Below are 18954 nucleotides of genomic sequence, written 5' to 3'. Positions count from 1 at the left end.
AATCCATGTCCTGTGGGCCAAATCTACTCTAACACCTATTTTTGTACTGTCCACAAGGTAAGAATGATTTCTATATTTTAGGTACCATAAAAAAATCAAAAGGAGCATAGTATTTTGTGTCACATGAAAATCACACAAAATTCTAATTTTCGTATCCATGAACACTGTTTTATTGGAGCCCAGCCACACCCATTCATTTATTTGCTATCTGTGACTGCTTACACATTACAACAGCAAAACTGAGTAGTTATGACAGAGACCATATGCCTGAAAACCCTAAAATATTTGCTCTCTTGCTCTTTACCAAGAGAGAGAGGAATTTGCTGACCCCTAACATTGACTGGTTTGCATATTAGAATTTTTATATTTCTTTAAATAATCTCTACACTCAATGTGGGGCTCAAACACACAACCCTGAGATCAAGAGTTGCATGCTGTCTCAACTGAGCCAGCCAGGTTCCCCAGAATTTTAACACCAAAAACATGTACATTATCCTGAAGCTTTTTATAAAGATTATTTGGAAAAAAGAATGATGAGAGATCCTAAAATAGGCTACTTGAATCCTTCTTATGCTGGCTTGACTTTCAAAATAAACCTCATTTGATTGGTCTATCTCCCCTTGAGGCAAATGCAGTGGTTTTTGAGGAAAAGCTGTGGTTAAAGTGCATCAGAATGAGCTGCAGTGACCCAAGCCCAGAGATTAGGATGTGTGGGGGTGGGGCCTGAGAATTTGCAGTTCCTGCAAGATCCCAAATCAAGAAAGAACAAGGGCTGCATCTTCTTTACAGAATGTGGGTGCTCTGTCAGTGTACAAATTCATTTACTCAGTATTGACTAGGTGTCAGTGCTATTGTAGATGCTGGGAAAACAAAGCTCAATGATAAATAGCTTCTTTTAACAAGCCAAAATTTAGTGCTATGCAGACATTAAATAAATAATTACCATAAACATAACAGCTCTAACAAGAGTTATAACCAAACTCTGATAGGAACACCAATCAGCGCCTGAATGTCTATGAAGACTTATAAAAAGGAAAATAAAGATGTATAGGATTCTGTAATATTTTAAAAAGTTTATATTGCACTTTGGTCATGCCAATTCACAGCATCTCTGAAAGGAATCCTGAGTATCTGGAGAAAATTTGGAAGTTCTGTCCAATATTTCTTATTTCAGAGAGAAAGGAGGGGAGGTCACCATGAAAAGGCTTCAAGCCTTCAAGCAGGTGGCTAATGTGAATTCCTGCCCAAACATTATTCTGTTTTTTTTGTTTTCTTTCTCTGAAACCTGAGTCTCCTTGTCCCCATGTCCATCACCTCCCAGGTGTCCATTACCATCATTGAACCCCTGCAACACATCCCTGATTACGTTCAAGACTATCCCTCTTGCTGCTTCTAGTCCATTCTACTTGCTGCGACCTAGCAATCCATTTTAAAAACAAATTTGAATGTGTGTTAAAACCTGCAGTTGGGGCGCCTGGGTGGCGCAGTCGGTTAAGCCTCCGACTTCAGCCAGGTCACGATCTCGCGGTCCGTGAGTTCGAGCCCCGCGTCAGGCTCTGGGCTGATGGCTCAGAGCCTGGAGCCTGTTTCCGATTCTGTGTCTCCCTCTCTCTCTGCCCCTCCCCTGTTCATGCTCTGTCTCTCTCTGTCCCAAAAATAAATAAACATTGAAAAAAAAATTAAAAAAAAAAAACCCTGCAGTGCTTCCCTTTGCGTTTTGAAAATTAATCCAGTTCCTTAACAGAGCTTTTTAGGCTCCATATGATCTCTGACTGAAGGGCTCCCCCTGTTGTTGGCTCCAGCCACACTGTTCCCCTTTTAGTTGTAAGAACTGTTCCTCCTCCAGAGTCAAGGTTTTGCAAATTTATTTCTTCAGCCTGGGATACTCTTTGTTCCTGTACCCCTTGAGCCTTTATTTGATTCTACTTACCTTTCCAATCTCAGTATAGACTTCAATGCCAGGGCAAAGATGTCCTCTCGCTGACTCCACCTTCATCCTCGCAGTCAGGAGGAGGGAATGACCTGTCCACACTGGTAATCAGTCTAGAAACAAAGATCATATTTCTGCGGTACCAATGCGGGAGATGGTCAGTCATCATGTTGAACGTGCCATCATCTCCATCTTCAATCCATTTCACATCATCAAAAAACAAGCTTTAAATTTCAAACCACATAGCCTTTGATTTGTGGAATATTAGAAGTATTTTACGACATAAATTATGTCCTGAGTCAAATTGAGAAAGAGGGAACTTTTTGGCTAACTTAGCTGAAATTTTGCAATTAACTTTTTTAAGCAACTTGATTCATTTTGGGACAAAACACACATGCCCGTGCGCATACACACACACACACACACACACACACACATGCATTCACATGTAAATCACCTTCCATATATTTCAGCCATTTGACCTTCAGAGAAGTCCTTGGGACAAGTATTGGGAATGATGGAGAAATTTTATTTCTTCTTGTTTAGAAAAGCCGCTTACATTTTCTAAAGATCTGTATTGATCCAGAAATATTTTGGCCTAGGTGGAAAAAGAGGACTGAGTGTTCAATCGTAATTCCACAAATTAACTGTCCTAATTTGAACTCTTCTCAGAGTTCTTAAAAATACCACTACTTGACCTTTATAGCCCTTGTTTGTAATTTTGTGTTTGCTTAATTATTTGATTAATGTCTCCCCAATAGAAGGCAAGCTTCAAAGAGGACTTGCTTGTTTTGTTCACCATTGTGCCTTGAGATAATCCATGTCTAGCACATAGAAGGGTCTCAGTAATATTTGCTGAATGAATGATGAAACAATTGGATATATGATAACCTCTCCCTCTGCCCACCACTCAGCTCTCATTGGCTTGGTTAGCTGATAAAAATCTCACCCTGTGGTGATCCTTGAACCCTCTTCCTGATTGAGCCTCTTGTCCATCAAGTGCCTATTACTGTCCTGGCTTTCACCCTCACCTTCACCCACTCTTACTAGTTCTGGATATCATTATCTGCCACTAGTAATTGACTATTTATTAAGTCCTGTTTTTTTTTTTTTAGAACTAGACTAGAGACTGCAGCATTATGCAATGTAAACATTATCATTTTGACATGTAATTAATATAAAAATGATTACTGGTATGTTTGTTTGCTTATTTTTTTTTTTTGCACAGTCTTCAAAATTAGCTAAAATCCAAAATTGGATTTTACACTATAGCACATCTCAAAGCAAACCAGCCACATTCCAAGTTCACAATGGCCAGATGTAGCAAGTGGCTACCATATTGGACAATGTTGCTTAGTATGTTAGCAGCTATTAGGTGATGATGGATGGCCACATATGCATGACTTTGGGCCAGAATGTCACCTCAAGAATCATTTTAGAACTCTACAACTTCATGGGAAGTGACATCACAGTCCTCCACCTCCGCCTCCCAAATCTACTCCTCTTCATCCTCATTTTCTACCTTTTCCTCTCCCTCTTACTCTGTCTTTTTCTTCCTTTCTTTCCACTTCTTTTCTGAACTTTTTTTGACTTATATTTCTCCCTCTATTTTTTTTGTTCATTAATGCAACAACTTTTCTACACTAAATGCTTATTTCTGGTACTTTCATAATTTACCAGAAAGTGAGAAGGATGATGTGATAGGCAACATTATAATGTAAAAGTTTGAGGACTGGAAGAGGTGTACCTCAATAAAACATACATATTTAAGAATTGATGGTTGGTTTCTGGCATTTGGAATATAAAGCACCAGTAGTTCTGATAGTTTTCTTTGCGATAAGGTTGATTTTCATAGGTTGTGTGTATATCGATTTAGAGGAAAAAAAATCTGTGTTATTGTACAAAGCCTTTATGGTTAGATACCAAAGACTCTTACTTTCTTTAGCCTTTTGGGTTGTTCATTGTTCTCCTGGCTGAGAAATTTGTTCTATTTATATCTAAATTACATCTGCTAACTTTAACCATACTCTAACACTTAGGATTTATGTTTGTAAATGTCTCACAGAAGATGACCACGTTAAAAACGCTGACTCTTTTAAAAGACAGAAAAATTTAAAGCGTTACATGGACTAAAATACAAAGTTGAAATGCTTCATCTTTGGCCTTCCACAAAGTAATCATAGTTCACATCCTGTGGTCGTGTACTTAGCAACTATCTAATTCACCAAATGGGTATGGATGCAAATGAAAGGCTTGGAACAAAAATAGAAATACTCTGCAACCACAGCCACCTTCCCAAAAGGGAATGCACAAATAAATATAAAAAGAGACTAAAATGACAGTTCTCCACATTTATGTCAAGAAATCAAATGGGTCCAGGCTCTCAGGTAATTAAAACTATTAGCTACATTTTATTATCATTCTCTATTTTCAATTTAGGACTTTCTGATACAATGGCAAAGAAATATAACGTGTCATTAGATCCTTTAAAAGTTTTCATTGCAGAATTTTGGAGGTGAGTACTTCAGAACTATGACCCAATTCTGTCATTTCACAAGTGAGAAAACTAAGGTTCAGAAGAGTTTAATGCCTAATCCAAGGTTTTGTAGGGGGTTAGTAGTAGAACCTCAGTTAGAACCCAGATCCTCTACTGTGTGCAGACTTCTTTCCACTCTGCCAACCTTGGAAAAACCCAGCAGACAAATTCTACAAGCAGAAGTAAAATTCTTTCATACTGTTTTTCTGACTTTTATTAGCAACCAAGGATTAGAAAATTTAGCTAATCTCTTTAGTCATTAACCAACAATCAAATTAAAATTAATCAGAATTTCCCTAGGTATTGTATTTGTAAGACAGTGACAAAAGAAAGTCTTGGAGGTTTCTTAATTTCTTAGTAATCTTATAGTATCACAGTTAATAGCACCATTGAGAGAAAGAAGTTATATGACAAGCCATAAATGTTGTGTGAGAAAAATATTGTCCTTGAAAGTTTCAGTTTTCTTGCTCAATTTTGAAAAAGTAAATTTAATCAAGAGGTCTATCTCAGGCATCCACTGAGCTTTGTACAGACGCCCATTTAAAAATTTATCAAATTTTTACTTATGCTTTTTTTATTTACTAAGCCGTGAAGGGACTGTCTCTTAAGCATTGAGCTCACTAGACACTCTAGAAACTTCAACAATTAATTGCAATTAATAACACAATTGAAAATGGTTTCCACTCAAAAAGGTAGACATGTTAAATTATTACTAACTGGAAATATAATATAATTTTTTCCCCTCAGTGTTGTTTTCCAAAAATCTTTGCTTTGAGATTTTACTTAGGTTCTCCAAAGGTCATCATCTTTACCACACTGAGTGCCTTGACTACCCAGGAAAACACTTACTTTATTTTTTATTTTTTTTTTAATTTGAGAGAGAGAGAGAAAGAGAGCTCACGTGAGTGGAGGAGAGGGACCTAGGGAGAGAGAGAGAATCCTAAGCAGTCTCCACGTTCAGCACAGAGCCATGTACAGAGCTGGATCCCACCACAGAGGGATCATGACCTGAGCCAAAATCAAGAGTCAGACGTTCAACTGACTGAGCCACCCAGGTGCCCTGGAAAACACTTCTTTTGTGGTTTCATAGCATGTAAGGCACTTATGAAAATATGTTCCACCACTGAATTGACCAGTTATAGCCCAAATTTCATGATTAACCTTTTAGATTAGAGTTTTAAATACTGGTAAAATATAAGTATTATATGGGATGTAGTAAAGCAGTTTTAGTTACCAGCATCTTAGTTTAAAATAGTTTATTAGAGTGGGGGCACCTGACTGGCTCAGTTAAACATCTGACTTCAGCTCGCTCAGCCATGATTTCATGGCTGGTGGGTTCAAGCCCCACACTGGACTCTTCACTGAAAGTGTAGAACCTGCTTTGGATTCTCAGTCTCCCTATGTCTCTGCCCCTCCCCTGCTCATGTGCTCCCTCTCTCTCTCACACTCTCTCTCTCTCAAAAATAAAAATAAAAAAAATAATAATAATATTTTAAAATTAGTCTATTAGAGTGTTAAAACCCAGTCACTTAGCAAGACCCAAGAGAAACTGGAAATGGGACACATCTACTGTATAGAGGAAAAAGAAAATTGGAATTTTTATAAGCATGAGGTATGAAAGTAGGAGCCTAAATGAAAGCAAAGTGAGGCACTGGGTAATAAGAGCTATGGATCCTCAAAATGAGAGTGTGCTACTAAAGAGATAACAAGAGAGAGGACAACAAATATGAATAATGTATCCATTTTTACATCATTACCATGAGTCGACAATTCCTTTATGAGTTGAGACTGATTGTAAAGAGAATTTGAACATAAGAAGGATCCTCCTGCAAGTTCACATTTACATTATTCACATGAAACATTTATTCTTTTTTCCTTTTAACCTTTAACTTGGTAATAAAGCCAATGTGGATTTTTCAAGGTAGGACAAGATAAATTGATGATTGAGAAGCAGGGTGAAAGAGCTCTGCTAGGAAATGTACATCTGTTTGGTGATTAATAGTATTTTACATGTACTCCATCCACATGTGTAGCAAAGCAACTGAACAAGAGAAATATTGACCCAATGTCACCTGAAATTGTTATTATGTTTTTGGTGTTTATTCAGTTTTCACTTTATGACATATGAGAAAAATGACTCAGGTGATAATATGGTAACCTAAAATGTTATTTTATAAAATGGATTGTCTAAGGCTATGCTGTCCAGTCTAGTAGCCACTATTCAGATATGGCTAATCAGCACTTGAAATGGGATTTGTCCAAAGCAAGAGGTGCTGTAAGTGTAAATTATACACTGGGTTTTGAAGACGTAGTAAGAAAGAAAGTAAATTGTTACATTCATAACTCTTTATATTGATCATATACTGAAATGATAATATTTTTGATATATTGGACAAAGCAAAATATATTATTACAATAACTTTCATCTTTCTTTTTTCCTTTTTTAATGAAGTATGGATAAGTAGAAAAATTTAAATTGCATGTGTAGCTTGTATTTGTGGCTCACATTACATTTTTACTAGGCAGTGCTGCTCTAAGGGATTTAATATTTTTTAAATATGATATGCTTGTGAATAGGGCTTGTGCATTTTTTGGTGTTGCTAGAATTATAAATGTTCAAATGCTTTACTTTGGAAATAGATGTATATTTGATATTGAATAATTGTGTGTAACTTCCTTCTGTTCTCTTAAAGATTTCCTTGAATAATTTCTGTTTGTTTATGCTATTTGCACAGGAGAGAAATGTTCTGAACTCTTTCGAATAATGCCTCAAGGGAGGAGTCACTAAAGAGAGGGGTTACTGACTCCCTTTAAATAAGTGAACCACCTACCCTACCCAGTCTGTGGACAGCTACATTTAGCAAAGATTTGCCTTGTGCCTGTCCACACTAGCTAACATGAATATATGAAAATTTGGTCAGAATGACCAGAAGGAACCTATTGAAAACTTGCAAACACATTTCAGAAAATGTTAGATTAAATCATTGACATGATTTATGATTTCTGAAAAACACTGATGGACAATTGAAGACAGTAAAAATTCAGTGTTTGTCATTAGGGATAGTAATGTAAAAACCAATGTTTATGTAATTTAAAATAAACCTGAAATTCTTAGGTGGATTTTGTTGCAAAACAATTCAATTTGGCATATGAAAACACAGAAACTTTCACACTGTTTGCACCACTATGCACATTTTGAATTTTTCTTAATATTTATTTATTTTGGGGAGACAGAGAGACAGAGTGCAGCAGGATAGGGGCAGAGATAGAGGGAGACACAGAATCTGAAGCAGGCTCCAGGCTCTGAGCTGTCAGCACAGAGGCCGACGTGGGGCTTGAACTCACGAACTGTGAGATCATGACCTCGGCTGAAGTCGGATGCCTAACCGACTGAGCCACCCAAGCACCCCACCACTATGCACATTTTGAAAGTCACACTTAACATTGAATTTTCAAAAAAATTCAACAATTACTGTTCAGTGCAGGTATAGTGACAAAATGTCATTTTGGGTGTTGTCATATCTCTGGCATATGTGAGCTTAATACTTTCCTCCACAAGGGAAAAAGACATTATCTATTGGGGCCAGAGTTTTTGCATCTTGGTTCGAGGCGACTAGCTACAGATGACATGATGAGGAAATGATACCTTTTTGTGGGAGACTAAATTTAAGTATCAGAACTGCTTACAAAAATAACTTCAAAAACCAGTTGGCAAAAACTATTCTAAAGCAAGACTCTGAGTCTTGTTTTCTGGTAGGAAGTGCAATTTTAGAAAAATAGAATATTGTCTATATTGCATTTACTAACTTTGTTTTGTATTTACATAATTTCTAAAATACAAACTCTAGCCATATGACTGTGATTCTTGCCATGGCTGACAAGTTATGATGGTTTTTGATACTAATTTTAACTTATTAATATCCCTTGGGTAGTAAGTTGAGCATATCTTAAAATTTGAATTTAGAATCCTTTTATGATTTGTTTATATTAATAAAAATCTAAACCTCTGATGTGGATAAAAATAATTGTTTACTTATGATCTTGCAGGTTTTCTTTTTTTTTTTTTTTTCAACGTTTTTTATTTATTCTTGGGACAGAGAGAGACAGAGCATGAACGGGGGAGGGGCAGAGAGAGAGGGAGACACAGAATTGGAAACAGGCTCCAGGCTCCGAGCCATCAGCCCAGAGCCCGACGCGGGGCTCGAACTCACGGACCGCGAGATCGTGACCTGGCTGAAGTCGGACGCTTAACCGACTGCGCCACCCAGGCGCCCCATTGCAGGTTTTCTAACATGATTAGTTGCAAGTAGATCTGGAACTCTGAATTTCTTATTTCTGTTTAACGTCAAGAGTCAGATTTTTCAAGTGCCATTAAGGAGGCCAAGTATCAAACTATTTGCTCTCTTTATAAAACTGTAAGACACAAATGATGAGATGTCCAACCTCTTAAATTTTGTCACACATTGTTTCCAACACAAGGACAGATTCTCAGGCTCTCTGGGGATCTCAGTGATGGGCTGTGTTGTGTACATGCCCCAGAGACCCATAGGCAGTCATCTCTTCTCTACTAAACCATTATCTGAAATTGATTCTTTCTGGTTACCAAAATGGGAATAAAAGCACTGAGAATATTGGGGGGAAATGAGGGTCAAGACTTTAATCTGTGAGGTATCTTGAAGACAAGAATATTATCTTTCTAAAATCCAGCTCCACTTGGGTGCCATATAGAATGAACTATGACCATTTGATGTAAACTCTACACATGCTATCATTATACACCCAATGGACTGAAACGACAGAGTTAGCATCTGAAAATACTACTTAAAAAGCCAAATGCACTACATAATAAATCACATGTTTTCATCATGACAATTGATCTTATTTAAAGGGAAAACATGTTGGAAATAAGTAAAAGTATTTCAAAGTATTTCGGTTTGGACTATTACATTTCCTCATACATAAAATTGGTATAGTATTAGTATTAGTATTAGTATAATATAGTATAGTATAGTATAGTATAGTATAGTATAGTATAGTATAGTATTAGTATAGTATAGTAGGCATTTAGTATAATGCCTACTTTTTATCATAGTGTCAGAACTTAAAGGCATAAAGGATATGGTACATCTTAGAAAATACTATTGTGGTGTCTATTCTTTTTCAATAGAGACTAGGGTACAGAAAAGAGAATAGTTTATAATTCATTGAAGTAGTCTCCTATTTCTTTTGACTCCTTGACTTCACCATTAAAATCAGTGTGGAAAGACAAATAAACAAACACCTGGGAAAGGTCAGAAAGAAGACAAAAACATTTTTAAAAGATTAAGATGTTTTGAAAAGATTATTTGGTCTAATAAGAAGAGAGATAATTCCATAATAGTCTTCAAGTGAACTACATGAAAAGTTATTTAGAAAGCTATTTTTGTCTCTTTTGGAAGACTTAGGAATGGGTCTGCATAAAAGTGGGTAATGGGGGACATTTGGATGGCTCAGTAGGTTGAACAGCCAACTCTTGATTTTGGCTTGGGTCATGATCCCAGAGTTGTGGAGTCAAGCCCCACATAGGGTTCCATGCTGAGCGTGGAGCCTGCCTAGGATTCTCTCTCTCTCTTGTTCTGCCCCTTTCCCACAGTCGTGCTCTCTCTCTTTCTTAAATTATAATTTTAATAAGGTGTGTAATTTTCAAAGCAGCCTCTAGGCAAGTTTAGTTCATAATGATGTAATCTGTTTTAGTCCCTCTTCCTTCACAAGAAATTAGTAAAGCTTCCATTGTAAGTGGGCATTTATTTTTTCATTATAAAAGCAATTATTGATATTTTATAGACTATTCTTTTCATTCAGATTTCTAGAAAGCTTTTCTGTGTTTATTATATCAGAAATAGGTGCATTCATAGGGGCACATGTACCCCAATGTTTATAGCAGCATTTTCAACAACAGCCAAATCATGGAAAGAGCCTAAAGGTCCATCAACTGATGAATGGATAAAGAAGATGTGGTTTATACATACAATGGAATACTACTTGGTGATGAGAAAGAATGAAATCTGGCCATTTACAGCAACATGGATGGAATTGGAGGGCATTATGCTAAGTGAAATAAGTCAGTCAGAGAAAGACAAATACCATATGTTTTCACTCATATGTGCATCTTGAGAAACTTAACACAAGACCGTGGGGGAGGGGAAGGGGAAAAAAAAGGTACAGAGAGAGAGAGGGGGTCAAATCATAAGAGACTCTTAAATACTGAGAACAAACAGGGTTGATGGGGAGTGGGGAAGAGAGGAAAGTGGGTGACGGGCATTGAGGAGGGCACTTGTTGGGATGAGCACTGGGTGTTGTATGGAAACCAATCTGACAATAAATTATATTAAAAATAAAAAAATAAAATCTCAAAAAAAAACAATAAATAGGTGCATCAACCCTGTTTCACTCTTTTATAACTATAACTTTATGGGGAAAATCATTATTTTAAGTACTTAAAAAGCTGAGGAATAAATCAAATTCCTCAAAAAATTGTCTTTTTTACCCCAGGCATTGATTAAATTAAGACTATGTAATGTATAGATGATCATCATTATAATAGAACTAAGTGAGCAATTTTACATATCATTTGATTTTGTCATCATATTCAATTAAAAAATACAACTTTATATTAAATTTACATGAAACTGCTAATAAATATGTCATTCTTTACAAGATGTATTCAGTTAAAAGCGTACTAGAAAAGCCTATAATATCCCACCTCATCCCCCCAAAACACACACATGCGTGCACACGTGCATACACACATATGCACATTTTTGGAAGCAAGGAGAGAAAAAAATCACCTAAACTGCTCCAGCTTTATTATTTAGTAGCAATTATCACCTTTCCCTTTTGAAAGTGATACATTTGTGCCTATTGGTTGTGGGTTTGAATGAATTTCTCTTGCTGTCAGTTCAGGGCAGAAATGCAAATTTCATCACACTTTTCCCCCCACCCCCTCTTGAGAGGCAATGTAGTATTTTGAAGAGATGAGGTCCTAAGACAAACAGATACAGGTTTTCCACTGGCTTCATGTATAATATTGGTAAATAGATTAATTTCTGGGGCCTCCCATTTTCTTTTAAGTGTAGAGACAGAATGATTTCATACTGTTTTGTGATAAATAACCAAAGTAGCCACCATATATGGAGACCTGTTCTGATCCAGTCACATTATACATTCCTTCGTTATCATTAATCCTTAAACAGCACTATGGAGTAAGAGGTATTCTAGTCCTCATTTGATCCAAGAGTACATAGGTTAAATGTCCATTACAGTATCCAGCTCAGTAAATTACGTGGTGGTGGTGGTGGTGGTGGTGATGTTAATAATTGTTACTGTAGTTGCTGTTTTGACTATAGTCATCTTACAGCCCTATGTTCCTGGTTTAAAGAAATTTAAGGATGTAAAGAAGTAACCAGTTTAGGGGACACAAGGATTCAAAGACAGATGTATTTCTGCATGATCTGTGCCATTAAACACTACACCATAGTGTTACTGTATTTTGAGATTTTAGATTCTCTAAACGTTGGCACTGTACCATAGAGGCATTTCATTCTTAACGGGACACTTTCCAAATTGTATTTAAAAACAGTTTTGGTTTTTATTTTCTTCTGAAAACATGTTGATATTTTACCTAACAGGCACAATTTTCCCTTAGTATATGGATTTCTATAGACTTCTATCAGAGTTCCAATGACTTAGCTACCTGACTACCTGATTAATTCTTCAACTTAGTTTAGGTATTTCTGGTTGCCTTGTTCTATGCATTGGATTTGGTATAATAGCATATTCTCTGTAAATTATATGTCTCAAGTGTAGTAACTATATGGGTTATTTCTGTGCCTCTTCTAAATTGTTATTATTATTGCTAATGAAGATAATCTTAACATTTTAACTAATGACTCATACAGTTTTACATCTAAAATTTAATCTGTAGTCTTATTTTCATAAATCAAATTGTAGAAATAGAATATTACTGCATAATTTATAATCACATCACATGCCAATAGGTGTAATTACTTAGCACTATAAATTCAACAGAATCTGTTATTTAATATTTATTTTTAGCCTGAGCAATGAATTTATTTCTAATTAATAAAAGGTTATGTTTCTACCTCAGGGAGATTTCAACCGTAAGAGACAAGTTGGAAGAAAAATAACACTGAAACGTGATCCATTTTTCTTAATACTGTATATATTTGAAAGCATTAAAGTCTCAGAATACTACTTAAAAGTATGTTATTTATTGGGACATGTAGGGTGACTTATTAGTTTCACTTTATGTTTATTAGATAAGGAGTTAAGTATTGAGATTCCATAGAAAGCATAGCAGTGTACTGAGAATGGTGCAAGCCCTTAGGGATGCTGAAATATAATAATAATTAATAGACTGCTAAGAAGTAACTAGCAGTTTTTGTTTGCTCAGAATTCAGCAAGAACATTCAAAGGTCTGATTCATTTGAAATGCTCGAAATTAAATTAGAAAGTAACCTTTAGCAAAATGTCTATCATCCACTTTTCAGACGTCTGTATAAAAGTTTTACATGTAGAAGAACCACTTTACATGATGATGTTTTTTCCCCTTGTATTTCTCTTACAACTGTGAATATCCATGAAAATGAGCAACAGCATTAGTGTTCCAGCTAGCCTTTGGAATATTCACTTAGTGCCAGCAGGACATTTACACTGCCATTAAGACTATTGCAATTTTACAGCCTATGAAGCACTTCTTCATACATCCTTCTTCTTCACAGCAACCCAGTGATGAGGGCAAGTGTAGTAGACATTGGTCATTCCTGCTGACCCAACACTCCAAGACCATTCCTTCCTGGAGAGGGCCCTGCGATGAGATGGGTGGAAGGTGGGACTCCAGCTCCCTCTCCCCAAATCAAAGGAGAACAGCCATTCTCCTGCCCTAATCTGTCAGCTCATCCTCTGGCTGAGGCTTAGCCAATGAGACAACCCAGCCTGAGAGTTTTCCTGGAAATGAGCGAATCAGAGCTCCTGAGCAGAGATTGGGATTCATTCTAGCTGAGGGAGTGGCAGCCAAGGGCAGTGCCCATGGCAATGGAGCTGTGGGCTTTCAGAGTTGGGGACTAGCAGAGGCAACTTTGGTGTTTTGACGGAATTCCTTTGCTTTTGCTCATTTTTCCCAAGATTTTTCAGCCTCTTCCTTCAACTAATCATCCCATATCTTCTCAGCACATCCTTGTCATGTTCAGTCTAACTAGAATTGGTTTTTGGTTATTTGCAACCCAGAATTTAGGTATAACAAGTGTGCTGTTTCCAATGTATAGATGAAGAAATTGAGCCTTAGTGAGGTTAAGTAACTTCCTTGAATTGTAGTTATGTAGAAAAGCCAAGTCTAGAACCCATGACTTCTAGTTAAAGTTTGTTTCTTTTGCAAAACACTGTTTTCCCAGTTGCCTTCAGTGGCCTCTGCAGATAGTGAGATGTGCTTCTTCCTCTGTGCCTCCTTGGTTGCAGTACTTAGTCCTATTTCCTGTTATACTTATCTGCTTGATGTCAAATGCACCTATCTTCCTTCCACACTACACTGTTGAGCATCTGGAAGACAAGGATTGTTTTATATTCATTGTTTTCTCTCAAACATATATTGGAGTGTTTGGGTGCAGAGTCAGTACTAAATAAAGATTTTAATGAATGAGTAGCAAATATGTGCATAAATTATTCAATTAACTGAAAACACCAATGTGGGTTTTGAAGATGATGCTAAAAGTATAACACTGATTTTATAAAACACCATTATGTTCTTTACCGATCAAAATTTTAGACTATAAATAATTTGCCTTAAATATATAAAGGTACTCACTTACTAAATATTTATTCTATGCCTACTATGTGTCAGGCTGTTATTACAGAGAGAAATAACAATTAGTCTCCTTCTTTGAGAAGTCTGACAGACTGATGGGAGAAACAAATATTCCATCACTCCAATCATGGAGCTATGGGAAAAAGAGCTGTAGTAATCTGAAGAATGATTAGGGCAGCAGGCCCACTGTCAGTAGCCATGTGAACCTTTAAACTGGCATGGAGATACCACTCTGGGCAGGCTGCTGTGCTGTATGCATCAAGGACAACAGCCAGAGCCCTCTGAAAGCTGGAGAAAGGCACAATGTGCTTTGCTTTCCAGAATGTTGTGAGATTTGCTTTAAAAAAAGTCACCTGCACCCTTATTCAGACATTATTTTTAAAAAGGTTATCAAATTTTAAAAATAATTTAGAAATTGCTATGAGCCATATGAGACGAATACATATGACTATATTTTGGTTTGGCAAAAGGTGAGAATGAAGATAAATCTGTACCCTTATTTAAGCATTAAAGCCTAATTCAATAGAAGCAATAAATAAAGGTATATATAAAAATGTGAAAGGATAAAAAAATCATATGCATGTAAAATACATATGTATGTAAGAAACAGGATGCATATTTATCAATATAATTTCCAATCTTTATGAATTATGCATACAGTAGGAGAATATTTAAATCCATATTTTGGTATCATTTGCAGACAATTACTACGGCACGCCGAAGCCTCCAGCAGAACCAGCACCATTATTATTAAATGTGACAGACCAGATACTTCCGGGAGCCACTCCAAGTGCTGAAGGAAAACGGAAGAGGAATAAATCAGTGAGCAACATGGAGAAAGCAAGTATAGAGCCTCCTGAGGAGGAAGAGGAAGAGAGGCCTGTGGTCAATGGAAATGGAGTAGTAACACCAGGTTAGTCATTTATATGTATGTACATGTATACCTATGATTATAGTTATCTTCAGAGAGAAGATTATGGTATCAAATGGAAAGGACATAATTCTTGTATCCATTTTATTGTTTTAATTTTGACTTATCAAGCAATTCATTCAAGTTCCTCAGTCTTTGTTTCACTTACACAGTATTAATGGCAATATCATGAATGGTTTCTACATCTTAGAAAATGTTACAAGTCATGAATATGATTGTGGAAAGTTCTGGGGTCTTTCTTTGTTAACTAATGTTAGCTAAAAATCTATCCTTAGAAATCTTGCTATACTCACAGTTCTGTAAACTGTGTGAGGTTGTGTCATATGATTTAGTTAACAACTTCAATGAATACAGTCCTCAAACCACAGCTATAGTGTGTCCATACAGTTTTCCCTCTACCCTTACTATCTAATCTGACAATGTGGAGAAAACATCTTTATACATTGACTTTGTGAAGACACCTGCCCTTGAACAAGGAAAACTTGTTATCTCTTTCATATATGATCTATCATATCATATATATAAAGAATGTCAGGCAGATATAAAGTGTGTTTGTGCAAGGTATGGCTTTGCTATTTTCTTGTGCTTATTACTAATAGAGTGCTAAGTAGTTTATTTCTAAAAATGAATTTTTTCATTATATTATTCATAATTAAATGTTACCAAAAGTATGGCATTCTTGTAGCCTCTAAGCTTAGTTATTTATTTTTTAATAACAGCATGTGAGTAGGCATTGAAAATCTAAGAGCTCTGTTAAAGCTCTTGAAAAAATGTTAACCCGTGCACCTTGCATACATATTATTCATAATATATGACCTACAACTAAGGTACTTTGATGTCTGTATTTTTAATTATCACTGTACTGTTTCTATAGTGACATAGTATTTGAATTTCCATGCTCAATTATTTTTATCAAAGTTTCATAAGCTTGTTTTTTACCTTCCTTGTTCATAATACCTGTAAAAATGTTCTTTCTTGAACATAAGGAAACCAAAATCTAATCTGTGCTAATCAAGGCGTAAAACCGTAAAAAGTGGTTTCATCTTGGTTACTCAGAGGAGAACAACCTCCTCCATTAATATAATGGTGAAAAACATGCTCTGATCCTACCAATAACTGATTTCTGGATACAAATGCTAAAAACCACTATTGATACATAATGTAACCTTTTTACTATGAAATGATCAGATAATTTTCAAGCAATTAGATTTTTTCTTTTTTGATTCTGAAATAACTTTGTCAAAATATTTACTTCTCATGATGTAATAGATTTAAATTAATAGTACATAGTTTCCTTAGTTGATATTTGATATGAGAAACAAAATGATTTAGCCAAGTGGAAGCAATAATCACAAAAGAAGCAGAAATTGGGGATCAAAGTGCAGTTACAGTTTCTTAATGGTTAACACCTGATAGCTAAAAACATAAAGTATTTGTCCTTGGTTGGGCCTGAATCATTTGTTTCTAATTTATTTCTACTCTGTATAGGGTAAATCAAATGAAGCATTCTTGACCCACAGATTTGTAAACTAGAAATTAATTGGGGGTCATAGTGAATCTAGAAAGCACCATTCCCTTCCATTTATACCCTAAACATGAGGAATTGTTTTTTGTTTGGTTTTGTTTTGTTTTGTTTTTCTGGCTAGTCAGTGTTTAAAGACACAAAGAAAATGGGTTAGTTTGAACTCTTCTTAACCAGTTCTAACTGGTCTGTCCTTGGACCTCTTAGCCTGAGGACAATAGGAAAAAATTGCCCAGGCCAACTCTAGGATTTCTGGAGAGTCAGTAGATGTCACAGATGTTTACAGATGCTTACAGTGGTTCTGTAGGCCTGGCTGAGCAAGTGGCTCTTATACTGTCTTTTTCTTTCCCATTATGGGAGAAGAGACATATAAATTAGGCAGCTCTTTGCCCAGTGTTCAAAGATGGAGGAAACAGCCCCAAACCAGAGAATTGCTCTGTCATCCCTTATTAGAAAACCTTGTTTTCTTTTATGTTTCTCCAATAGAAATTTTAGGATTCACTTTGCCTCCTTCTCATATACATATGTGCAGCTTTTCACCTTTTGAACCTCATCACGTTTTTTCCAGCACAGGCTTTTTATCCTGCCTTTGTTTGCTTTCCATACACATTCACCAGATATAAAGAACTTCAACAATACTGAGAAAATTGTTGCTTAAAGTTTAGTTAACACTGCCCTATTTCGACTAAGAGCTTATAATACTAATTAATATCAGATGTCAATTCAGAGCATAAATAGTGTCATTGATGAGGCACATTTGGAGCATAAGAAAAGCTTACTGAGGCAATTCTGTTCCATTACAAAAAATACTGATAGTAAGTAATGTAAAATTTAACTTCTTTTGGATGCTTGCCATGTGCTGGGAACTCCCTAACCTCATTCTATGTACTAGTTCATTTAATTGTCCTAATAGATTTTACAGATTGGGTACTATTTTACAAATTAAGACACCGAGGTACACTACAGTTAAGTAATTTGCCCAGTAACTGGAGTTTATATATAGGAAATATATATAAATATAAGATATATTTATATACAAATATAAATTATATATATATATATACATATGTATGTATATAAAGAACCCATGATCTTAGCAGCTATTATATCTTGAATCTTATAGCACCAAATAGAGGCATAAATATGTTACTCAGCAATGTGTAGACGCATGACCACTATTTTACTTGTACCTCTTTAAAAGTGGCATTCTGAATTTCTACCTACCAAAAGTTTCTAATTTCTTTCATTTCTTGAAGTCATCTACAACTGGGGTTATTCAGCTCTGTGGATATAAAGAAAAATCCTATTTCTTTTTTTTTAAATTTGTTTTTCAAGGTTTTTTATTTATTTTTGGGACAGAGAGAGACAGAGCATGAATGGGGGAGGGGCAGAGAGAGAGGGAGACACAGAATCGGAAACAGGCTCCAGGCTCTGAGCTGTCAGCACAGAGCCTGACGCGGGGCTGGAACTCACGGACCGCGAGATCATGACCTGGCTGAAGTCGGACGCTCAACCGACTGCGCCACCCAGGCGCCCCGAAAAATCCTATTTCTTATAATATTCCGTATGTATTTAAACATAAAACCTACCAATTTTAAATCCTTATACACTTTACCAAAATGAATTATTTTCTCTATGTAAATAATAATAGATTTTAGAGGAGTCCTCAATTTACTTCTGTTACTCATTTTCTTCACTTTTTTCTCCTTTGAACTTATACTTAGAATGATATATTCCTTGTATTTTCAGACCATATTCATGTAAAGTTGGTGACCACCTTTAAATATATAATTTCTACATGGAGCTCTACTAACATTATCAATAAATATTCATATATTTTATGTGAACTACCTTATGCTAGGTTCCCGTTTTTCTCAAAATTACATCAAACAGATGGATGTAGCCCATATCACCTAGAAAAGCCATAGAATGATCTTTCAGTGTGTCAGATCAGAAATGTTTCTCTTCTGACATATGTCAGTTTGGTGGTAGGAATCAATATAGTTCTATCCTTAGAAATGTAGTTCTATTCATGTTACTACTAAAAGTTACAAAAATAAAAATGAAATAAAATAAATAGTGGCAACCCTCCTTTAGTGAATTCATGACATGGGCTAGACATAGTGTATGTATTTTATCTCTTATCTCATAATCATAGCATACTTAACAAAGAATA

At 35.8% G+C, this 18954-nt stretch overlaps 1 protein-coding gene across 5 annotated transcripts in view; it reads left to right on the top strand.

The window, feature by feature from the left end:
* MAGI2 (membrane associated guanylate kinase, WW and PDZ domain containing 2) overlaps nt 1-18954 on the top strand; it is a 1357364-nt gene that overhangs the window by 844236 nt on the left and 494174 nt on the right. For all 5 annotated transcript variants that reach the window (XM_043588690.1, XM_043588689.1, XM_043588693.1 and 2 more), the window contains exon 4: nt 15026-15238. In XM_043588690.1, coding sequence (XP_043444625.1) covers nt 15026-15238 — 213 coding nt within the window. The remainder of the gene's footprint in view (nt 1-15025; nt 15239-18954) is intronic.

This window comes from Prionailurus bengalensis, chromosome A2, assembly GCF_016509475.1.
Source record: "Prionailurus bengalensis isolate Pbe53 chromosome A2, Fcat_Pben_1.1_paternal_pri, whole genome shotgun sequence".
Classification (NCBI taxonomy): domain Eukaryota; kingdom Metazoa; phylum Chordata; class Mammalia; order Carnivora; family Felidae; genus Prionailurus; species Prionailurus bengalensis.
The sequence above is the reverse complement of the archived record's forward strand: the minus strand, read 5'-3'. Positions and strand labels throughout refer to the sequence as shown.